The sequence below is a fragment of the Elephantulus edwardii genome, unplaced genomic scaffold (genome assembly GCF_000299155.1).
Source record: "Elephantulus edwardii isolate Elephantulus edwardi_28Jun2011 unplaced genomic scaffold, EleEdw1.0 scaffold00274, whole genome shotgun sequence".
NCBI classification, from domain to species: domain Eukaryota; kingdom Metazoa; phylum Chordata; class Mammalia; order Macroscelidea; family Macroscelididae; genus Elephantulus; species Elephantulus edwardii.
The window spans coordinates 1,040,371-1,051,373 of record NW_006400024.1 but is presented as its reverse complement, the minus strand read 5'-3'; the positions used below and the strand labels follow the sequence as shown (position 1 = coordinate 1,051,373).

General features: G+C 47.9%; 1 protein-coding gene across 1 annotated transcript in view; it reads left to right on the top strand.

Annotated features, from left to right (window-relative positions):
* The window catches only part of SEMA5A (sema domain, seven thrombospondin repeats (type 1 and type 1-like), transmembrane domain (TM) and short cytoplasmic domain, (semaphorin) 5A), a 299,478-nt gene that overhangs the window by 159,803 nt on the left and 128,672 nt on the right, over positions 1 to 11,003 (top strand). Inside the window, exon 10 of the mRNA XM_006900152.1 lies at positions 2,749 to 2,956. Coding sequence (XP_006900214.1) covers positions 2,749 to 2,956 — 208 coding nt within the window. The remainder of the gene's footprint in view (positions 1 to 2,748; positions 2,957 to 11,003) is intronic.

The window sequence follows — 11,003 nt, the reverse complement described above, 5'->3', positions numbered from 1 at the left end:
GTAACAAATATCCAGGCATCAGCCCACTCACAAGCACAGGGCTTGCAAGATTCCCTCTTATGCTATCCTTGAGGTCAGAGACCCCATACAGGCGCAGACGTCCCATTTTGTCACACGGGCGTCGTGGCCAGAGAGGACAGCGAGGCGGGTGTGGCAAGTTTATTTCTCAGGAATGGATCCCCAGGTATTTCTAGTCAAGTGCCCCCGGGTAGTTGAGAACATCCAACCTTTAGATAAGTACTTAAGTTTGCTAACTTTTTTTACCACCCAACAGTCTTATTGTGTCTATGGTGTCTTGGTTATCTGGACACTGTCTAGTCCACTCTGACTCATGGTGACTTTATTTACAACAGCGACACTTCATCAGGTCTGTGCCTACATGGTCTCTGGCACGTTTGACCTCATTCTTTCCATTGTGTCAATCTGACAAATGGAGGTTTTCCTTTGGCTGACTGTCTGACAACTGTAATGTCCTTCAGGGACTGGTCTTTCCCAATCATGAGTCCAAAACAAGTGAGGTGAAGTTTCACATCCTTGCCTCTAAAGCACCCACGTTTGTGTCTGCAGTCTTAATTGTGGTTGACCTGTCCACGTGGAAGCCAATTCTGTGACAAGGGTTCCAAAGCAGAGTTGCTTCTGTCCTCCCTACTGTCTGCTGGTCCTGAGCTTCCTGTGAGCTTGTCTCCTCCTCCTCTCCTCAGGAGGTGAGCTGACATTGGCCAAAAATGCCAGCACTTTTGTTTTCTGTGGATCTCAGGATTTTACAGAAAGATCAACATTTTCTGTAATTCTGTTATCTAAGTACTGACTTTAGTTAGGATGTTGGTGCTCAGTTATGTAGAAGGCATCTGTGGTTTTATTACCTTTGGCCGATTGTCTGAATTAATGAAACCCATTTTAATGATTTTCTTTCTTCTTTGATATTTTACGACACTTTGGTTGAAATCTTCCCATTCTGGGGATTTGGAGAAGTACGTGTATCCTGTCTCACTAGTACAAGCACTTGTAACAGAGCTTTTGCTAAAGGTCACACTGGAAAATTACCAGCCAGTAACGGTTTCAGAAGCAACCAGAACTTGTTTCTCGAAATGTGTTAGTGACACTGTGACATCCCCCCGGATCTGTTCACTCAAGCGTACGTCCCATTCACGGCTCGCTCGTCCTAATTCACCCACTCACACACTCCTACATCTGCCACTCATTCCTGCCCCCATTCTCCTGACTTTTCCATCGTTTACCCACTCACCTATCACTCACTCATGCAGCCATTGTTTTACTCATAACTTCATCACTCCTTCTTCCATCCCTCACTCATCTGCCCCTCACTTATTCATTCAACCATTACTTAAAAATGCTTCAGTGTCTCACCTGGCGACACCAATACTTGCAGTTGAGTTGACCTTGACTCTTGAAGACCACTGTGTTGAACTTGGCTCTTAAGGGTTTCAGAACTTCAGCCTTTGCATATAGATCTTAGGCTTTCCAACTGAGTATCTCCAGTTGGGTGTGAACCATCAAACCTTCAATGTATTAACTGTCAGCAAGTCTTAAAATTTTGTGTGTTTCTTAAGCACATGTCTCTGTGATCTGTGGAGCCCTGTGTGTATCAGAGGACAATTTGCCCTCCAAAAGCTCGGGGTCTAGTGTAGAAACCACAGAATCCACAGAGCCGTAGTTCACACTGTGATGTCCACTGCCCAGCATGCAGCAGCAGTGGACCACACCACGGCTGAGCACGATCCCTCTGAGGGTCCTCTCCCCTCTACAGAACCTTCTGATGCTCATTCATGGACTGAACAAAGGAGCTTCCCATACTTCTCCCAGCTCCAGCCCTTCCGCCTCACAGTGAGTGACCAGCAGAGAGCATCGGTGGCCAGGGCCTCTGATGGCATGGACTGCTGCTGGCCAGCAAGGGTTCAAGCTATCCCCAACACCCTGATTTTGTTGGTGCTAGTGGTGTCCTGTGGTGACTGAGATCTGGCTGCTAGAGGCATCCCTGCTTGAGGATACATGATCACACTGGCATCTTGGTTTTGCTGGCTTTCATCTGTTTCAAGGACAAATTATTTCTTAATTGTGACTATAAGGATCCCTGGTGATGCATTGGTTAAGTGCTCAATTGCTAGTCAGAAGGTGAGTAGTTCAGACCCACCAGCCACTCACGGGGAGATACATATGACCGTCTACTTCCACCAAGTCTCATTCACTGCCTCAGACAACCTACAACCCAGTTCCACTGTGTCCTCCAGGGCTGCTTCGAGGCAGAGCTGACTCAGTATCAGCTCCTGGTTCATTTTGTGCTTGAGTTTGTCCGCGTGAAGTACATTGTAACACTCTGTCCTTTGTGAAAATAACAGCGGCAACCACAACAGAACTTTGGAGAGTTGTCAGAGACCACTTCTGGTTCCCAGAAGCAGGCACTAAAGCCTTCACGCCAGCAGGGGATGTGGCCCTGTGTAGCGGTGGTTAATGATCCCAGCGTGGGTTCCAACCTGCAGCCTTGCTGTGTACATTGTAACAAAACGCTGCCCTGCCCTCGGCTGTTAACAGTCTGCTGTGTTTGAGTCCAGTGTTTCTGTTACTGTCAGTCCACCTCACTAAGGGTCTTCCTCACTGTCCCTGTCCCTCCTGTCCCAGCTTGATGTCCTTCTCCAGAGACGGTCCCTCCTGACCCAGTACATAGGTTGGGTCCTCCCCTCCTCCTCCTGCTCGATCGGGTGCTCACTGTCCTGTCCGCCCACCCTGCAGAGCGAGGCACCATCAAGAAGGTGCGGGCGCCGCTGGGCCCCGCTGCGGGCAGCTGTCTGTTGGAGGAGCTGGAGCTGGTCCCCGCGTGGCGGCCGGAGCCCGTGCGCGGCCTGCGAATCCTTCACAGCCGAAGCGTCCTGTACGTGGGCCTGCACGAGCACGTGGCCAAGGTGCCCCTGAAGAAGTGCCATCGCCACCTCACACGCAGGTAGGTGGCCTCCCCGAGGGTGCCAGGGCAGGCCTGTCATGCCAGGACCCACCCGTGACCCGAGGGTTCCCTCCGCAGCCTTTGGAAACGAGAGGGTGGTGCTGTTGGCCCGTTGACACCTGTGCTCACCACTGGATTAGGATTAGGAGCCTCAGTGATGTGATGGATGCTAACCCTTAGGTCAGCAGTTCAAACACCCCAGGAACTCCCTAGAAGAAAGAGGAGGCCCCTGGCCACCACTCAGGGCTCTGCAGATGGGCATTCTAAGAACAGAGCGGGGGATGGAGCAATGAAGAGAATGGGGGAGGAGATGTTCGACCCTTTCAGTGAATGTGGATCTGGTTGTTTTTAATTCTGTGGGTCTCTCACAGTGTCTTCCAGTCAATGAAAGTACTAGTATGGAAATCAGGTATCCTCGGAGTATCTCTTACTTGGAAGGGCAAAGGTTTGAATGGTGGAATTTCTACCTGGGTGGCACTTTGTTAACTAAGTCTTCTGTAAGGGCCCGCAACTGCCCAGGGAAGTATACACAAGGGTCAGAGAGAAGTGTTGGGTTTCCAACCTGGCACTTCATCCCAAAAAAGTTGTCTGTTCTGGATCTAACGGTGATGCCCAGTGTGTGTGTCCTACAATGGTGAGCATCTTCTGAAGAAGACGCGGTCCACACATGACCACACCAGAAGGAGGAGTATGGCTCTTACCTCAACAGAAAGGAATGTGAAATCCACACAGCTGGGCTGCGAAGCAATCTCGCGGAGAAAACGCGAAGCTGTCCACGCTTTATTTCACTTAGATCTGAAATCAGTGACCAAGAAAAGGGGGCTCAAGAAGTCAACTGCTGCATCTCATTGCACTTGCTGAAGAGGATCTCTTTAAAGTCTTAACGTCTGTGGGATCACCTGTGGCTTCAGTGTGTCCGACCATGCCACGGGGCTTTTATTAGCCTCACGTGCTTGGGAAAACTGCAGAGCCGAGGGTCATCTACAAAGGCCCTGAGTGAGACGGTCTGACACTGGCCGTAAAGATGGACTCAGACACAGCGGTGATTGTGGGGCGATGCAGGGCCAGGCAGGGTTTCATTTCCCATGTGGATTGCCATGAGTCAGAGCCAGTCCAAGCCCTCCTCACAACAGCGCCGAATATACTGGAATCCTCACAGCTCCTGATGGTGACTCAGCTGATGGTGTAGTGTGTTATGTGATGCATGCCGACCATAAGGTCGAAGGTTCCAACCCACCTGCCTCTCCCGGAGAGAGACGGGAAGTCTCCTCCCATAAATATCTGAGGCCTGATGGGCGCCTCAGGGGTTGGCATCTGCTGTGAATGTCATGGTTGTGTGTGATCGTGGTGCCTTCGAGTGAGAACTGACCCGTAACTGCCTGGCCCTCCCGCGGGACTTCAGAGTCCGTAAAACACGCAGGACGAGCTCGCCCTTCTCCCTCGGAGGAGCTGGTGGATTCAGACCACGAACCTCTGGGTTGGCAGCACGGCTCCTTCCCACCAAGCCACCAGAGCTCCTAGGGCGTGTGGTGGTGGTGGTGGTGGTGCTGACTGGCACGGTCCAGTCAGAACTGACCTGTGGGACTCAGCTGTGAGCGTGCCGTAAATCAGATCCTGTTGACCAACAGGGTTTTTTCCTTTTTGGGTTTTTTTTTAGTTGTTGTTAATGAGGTTATGCCAAAGAAGAGTGGCTCGAGAACTGACCACTCCACGTTATAGAGAAAACAGAGTAGATTCAGTGACACAGAGGGGACGAGGACACTAAGGACCACCGGGCCTGAGGGCCAACCCCCAAACCCCAAGCATCGGTCACAGGGAGAACCCCGCAGCTGAGACCCAATGTGAACTTCCGCCACTGACCTGGGAACAAACAGATTTATCTTTAAAGCCGCTGTCTGTGGTTTTCCTGCGGCTGCAGCACCAGCAACCACTGTGGTCACTTCCTAGTCACCATCCTTGGGGGTTCAGCCATCAGTCACATTGACACTGAGCTAGGATCCCCTTTTACACAATATTCTCCCCCCAGCAGGAAATTAGCTCCCCAAATCTCATGGTTTTCCCTGTTCATTCCCAGGGGTGATGTTTGACGCTGCAAGACTGACCTTTCATCATGTTTGTTGGTGGTCATACGTGCCATCCCTGGGCCTGGCCTTGGGTAGACTGAGTGATGGGCTGCCCTGCCCACATGCTGTGGTCAGAGTCTGATGCAAGATTCTAGTATAAAGAGAATGTCCAAGAACCTATTGTTCACACTAAGTAGTCTCAGAAATGCTTTGTTCTTGTTGTTACGTGTCGTCACCTGTAATTCATAGTAACACTGCGCAGTAGCTCTGACCTCTGCCCTGTCCTGAGCCATTCTCATTGTTTCTGACACACCTGTCCTCATTATGCCAGATGTTGTGTCAGTCTGTCTCATCCAGGGCCTTCGTCTCCTGCACTGTCCCTCCACCCTTCCAAGCATGGAGTCCTTCTCCAAGGACTGAGCCTTCCTGACCACATGCCCAAAGTATGTGAGACGGAACTTCAAATCCTTGTCTCCAAGGAGCAAGTTGGTTTCACCGTCTCCTGGACAGACACATGTGTCCTTTCAGCACTCCATGGTACGTCCAGCAGCACAACCCAAAGGCACTGGTGATTGTTCTGTCATTCCTTGTCATTGTCTAGCCCGCTGATGCAAAGCAAGTAATTGTGAAGACCAGGGCCTGAATCAGGCACACCTTAGTCTCCAGGCTGATATCGTTGCCTCTTAGTACTCTGGAGAGGTCCCTGACAGCAGATTTTCCCAGTGCAATTTGTCTTTTAGTCTCCTGACTGTAGGTGCCAAGAGTGTTGATTGTGGAGCCGAGCAAACTGTGACTTAACAACCTCAGTGTCTTCTCCATCCATCATGATGCTGCCAGTTGGCCCAGTGGTGAGGATCTCTGTCTTCTTGATGTTGCGATTCAATCCATATTGAAGACTGTAGTCCTTGACCTTCTGTAGAAACACTTCAGGTCTTCCTCCGTTTCAGCAAGCAACTTGTATTATTTGCATATCTTAAGATGTTGAAGAGTCTTCCTCTAATCCTGAAGCCACATTTCTCCTTATAAAGTCCAGCCTTCTGGACATGAATGACGTGTTCAGGATATATATTGAAAAGCCATAGAGACAGGAAGCATCCCTGATGCACTCCTTTCCTGATTTTGAACTATGCAGTGTTTCTTTGCTCTGTTCTGAGGACTGCTTCCTGTTCTGAGTATAGGTTTCACATGAGCCCAGTCAAGTGTTCTGGGATTCCCATTCTCCTCAAGGCTCGCCAGTTGTTTGTTGTGATCCACACATTCGAATGCCTTTGCATAATCAATGAAACACAGACATTCTTCTGGTACTCTCTGCTTTCTGCCAAGATCCATCTGACATTGGCTATGATGTCTCTAGAGCCACAGCTTCTTCTCGTCCCAGCTTGTATTTCTTGTAGTTCTCTGGTAATGGACTGTTCCAGTCTTTTTTTATAATCTTCAGCAGGATTTTGCTTATGTGTGTGATAGTGCTGGTATTTTTCAGTAATTTTCATACTCTTCTATCTCCACTTTTAGAATGGGAATAAATATGGATATTTTCTAGTCAGCTGGCCAGGTAGTTGTTCTCCAGATTTCTTGGCACAGCGTGGTGAGCATGCCTAGGGCAGCATGTGTGTATTTGTTCAATACGTCGATTGGTTACCGTCATGTCTTGGGGCCTCGTTTTTGGCCTATCCGTTTAGAGCCGCTTGAACTTTCTTCGTCCTCACCATTGCCTGCTGGTCATCTGTTGTTTCATGAAATAATTCTATGTCAGCCAATTCTTTTTGGTACAGTAACTCTGTGCTGCTTCTATTTCTTTTGATGCTTCCTGAATCACTCAACAGTCTGCCCATAACATCCTGAAGTATTGCAACTCAAGGCCTGAATTTGTTCTTCAGTTCCTTCAGCTTCAGAAATGCTTCCAAGTTCATCTCTTTTGATTTTTTTACACCAGCTCTTTGCACATTTCATTATAATACTTTGCTTTGTCTTCCCGAGCTGCCCTTTGAAATCTTCTATTCAGCTCCTTAACATCTTGATTTCTTTGGCTTCTCAGTGCTCTAGTGCAATATTCAGAGTGTCTTCTGACATTCCTCTTGGTCTTTTCTTCCTCCTCTGCCTTTGTGATGACCTTTTTGCTTTCTTTCTGGATGTTATTCTTGATATCCTCCCACAGCTCATCTGGTCTTCATTCTTTAATGTTCAAGACCTCTTCTTCCTGAGTTGATGTTTAAATTCAGAAGTGAGAGACTCAAGGACAAGTTTATGTTCCTGCACGTTTCCTTTCATTTTCTTTATCTTTAGCTTGAACTTGCATATGAGTAGTTGTCAGGGAGCTTTCGTGGCCTAGTGGCAAGAAGCTGCACTACAATCCCAAAGGCACATGGTTCGAGGCCACCAGCCACTCCACAGGAGAAGGATGGACAATCTTCTCCTGTGCAGTTAACTGCCTCTGAAAACCCACCAGAGAGTCACCGATGGGTCAGTTCTGACTCAACAGTGCCCAACAACAACAATAATGAATAACGGGGTCTGTCCCTCAATCAGCGCCTGGTTTCTTTTTCACAACTGATATTGAGCTTCTCCAGTGATTCATCCCACAGAAAGAAATGTTTAGAGTCTATTTTATCCTCAAATCCATTGATCATTAAGTTCTGACCGTGAACCCCACGAGCACCTAAGTCCCAGCCTCATGCCCCCGTCCAGTGATTTCTTCACTTTCTGTGAGCCACAGCATTTTACACCTTCCTTTTTATACGTAGGAGCGGCTCCTCTCAGTTCCAGTGCCCTCGTGGACGGGCTTGTTCACCAAGTGGCCGTCTGGGGCTCGTTTGTCTTAGGCTGCGTTCTCTAGAGTCCAGCAGAGCAAAACAACAACAAAAATTAGTCATAAATTTACTAAAAGAAAATGCTTCATTTAACTGAGGGAGTTAGCAAATAACCTGAAAGTCAGGTGACAGGCCAGAAATTTCTGCTGTGGACTTGAGGTCAGAAAACCAGAAGAGGACAGGGTCCAAAGAGTGAACTCCACTAGAACATTCCTTTATACACTAGATGTCAGCTCTGCCCCAGAGAACCTCTGGCTTGGCTGTTCAGACCTTCGAGGGTGAGTACGTGGTACCACGTTGGGAAGAGTAACTGGTCCAGTGTTTGCCCAGCCACCAGGTAACGCAGCCTCACCACAGGGACACCCAGAATGAACCCCCACAGCAGTCAGTGATGGTTATGAACGCGGACAACATTACACATACACCATCATCGTCACAGTGAGTAAAGCAGAAGAGGAAGATGATGGAGAGGACATACCTCAGCACTCTGATTACATCTCTGAGAACGTCCTGTCGCAGAGGCCACCAGGGAGTGGCCGCCCGAGTGCCTTGGGGTGTGGCATGGTGACACTCCACAGTTCGGTCATGGTGTCACCTTAACCATCACGTGTCGTGGGAGGCAGAGCACCTGCACTCTAACACTGCAAGGATGAAGGCGTGGAGGTCCTGTGATGGTGTGCGCTCTGTGACCTGCGAGCAGATACAGAGGTGCAGGGGTGTGAGGTCTGACGCTCACCCGGTGAGAGCCTCCTTTCTGAGGAGGAAAAGCACACCACAGTTTCCAGGCTCCGTCACAAGCAGGAGTTAGAGAGTCTCTGAAGGAAAAAAAGTTTACCTGTATTTAGTTTCTTGGTAAATTTCTCCCTGCCCATGATGTAAATGTAGATATTTGTCCAAAGAATAGTATAGATTTTGCAAACTGCTACCTGAAAAGTTGTTGAATCACACCCACCAGCTGCTCCAACAGGGAGAAAGATGGGAAATCTCCTCCCATAAAGGTTACTGCTGAGAAACCCAACAGCAGATCTCTGTGATACTGAATTGATTCAAGGGCGTTTGGGCTTGGTTTGATTATTAAAGAGAAAAAAAAAGGTAAAAGTAACTATATAGATGTCCTCCATGGAGAAACTTAGTACCACTCTGAAAAAAAAGGAAAGAAAGAAATTCTTGCTGGAGTTGGATCTGCTTCCTAGGTGACCCTTTTTACAGGCTTCTCAGAGCCTGTAATCACAGGACAGGAGATGGTCCATCTTCCCACCCTGGAGTAGCTGCTGGATTCAAACCAGCCACCTTTCGGTTACCAGGATAGCTCCCTACTCACAGGCCCGCAGAGCACCATTTCTCCCTCTCCCTTCTGGCCGCCTCCTGCAGGGCTCAGTCCCCACCCTGCACCTGCACGGCATTATGGGTCATCTCATTGTTCTCTTCTCTTGCCACGCATTTTATTATAATCATATTTCTGTTACAATGCGAAATGTGCTTATAAGAACAAGATGTGGTACTAAAAATATTCCATAGGTCAAACTTTGGGCTTAGTCTCTTAGCTTTGCTTAGCTGCATACTACTCAGATCATAGGGTTTTTGTTTGTTTGTTTGTTGTTGTTTTATTAATTTTAATGAAAGTTTACAGAGACTTTGGATTTCCATTCATTCATTGTTGCACTTTCCTGCCTGCCCCCTCCACCCCCCGCAGTTCTCTCTTCTCTTTGAAAAGTAGCAGAAAAATTCTTTCATTGTTTTACAATCCCTCCCCCCAGGTTCACTCCACTGTGCAGCCTTCGCTATGGACTCCTGTCATGACAATAATACCTAATCTTATGTCCCTTTTAAACAGTTCTCTCCCTCATCTGTTTCAAAGCAAGCCATAGTTCTGGGTTCAACTTTCTGATCCGTTTCCCAAGACAATACATTTGTATTCCCATCTGGCTATCTCTGTTCGAAACAGACATCAGCAAAAAGCTTGAAACTTGTCATCACTGCCAAGCTTTTGCGCTTCAGTAGAAAAATAGAGCCCAGGGAACTCTCAGTGGTAGGATTTTTCTATTTCCTATCCAGTTCACTCTTGCTTTGAGCTCCTTTCTTGAGAACTCTGCGGAGAACTGGAGGAAGTGGACACTAGAGGAGTTTTCTGGTCTCTGAGTTGTCCTGAGAAGTGGCGCCTTGGACTGCTTCTTGTGCTGACCTTTTCCTGAGCGTTTGTTGGCGGTAGAGTCCCCAGGAATAGAGTGAACCTGGAGGAAGCGGTGACGCCCATCTGTCTGAGGAACAGATGTTTGTTCTTTTTTTTTCTGCAAGGGCCCTAGGAGAGTTGGACTTTTGCTTGCCATGAAGTTATTAGAACCTTCTTCAGATCTTTCTCCACATGTGTGTCCCATTGTGTGTGGTTGAGTGCCAAGGGAGAGAGATGGTGAAGAGTCTGCCACGTAGTGGGAATCCTACACCAGACATTTCCTTCTGTCCCTGCTGGCATGGCCCTATGCAGAGGGGAGTTTCTGTGCAGCGCTGCTGGTTGCCGTTGCTGGGAGTTGGCACAGGACATTGACTCTGACTAACGGTGGCTTCTGTAGAACAGACGGAAATGCTGTCCCATCCACAAGATCATCACAACCACTCTGTCAACCCTGTCGCTGAACCCACTGTGTCAGTCCATCTCTGAGAATCGTCCTCTCTTTGCTGACCTTCTACGTTCCAAGTATGATGTCCTTATTCAGGAACTGGCCCCTGCTGATAACAGGTGCAAAATCTGTGAGAAGTCGACTCACCACCCATTGCCATCAATGGTGATTAGTTTTATAAAATAGAATGTGTGAGAATGAGTCTATGAACATCACAGTATGAATGGAGAATACTGTGACACACACAAATTATTAGTGTTATTATATTGAAAAATAAACTTTATTTTGGAATAAAGTACTGAATGAAAATAGCTTTGTTCGCCTACATATAAAGAAATTGATTTTATGTTTAATCTGTAATATAATTTAATCTTCCAGGCAGGCCTGTGAAACAGTTCTGTCATTCCAATTTTGCAGAAGAAAAAAAATCAAAGGTGGTCTATGTTCCATTAGATCTGCAAACGGAATCACTTCTTGATGTCTTAAAATACAGTCCATTCCTTTATATCTGTTGTTGTTGTTGTTATGTGTCATCGAGTCGCTTGCCACTCCTGGCGACCCT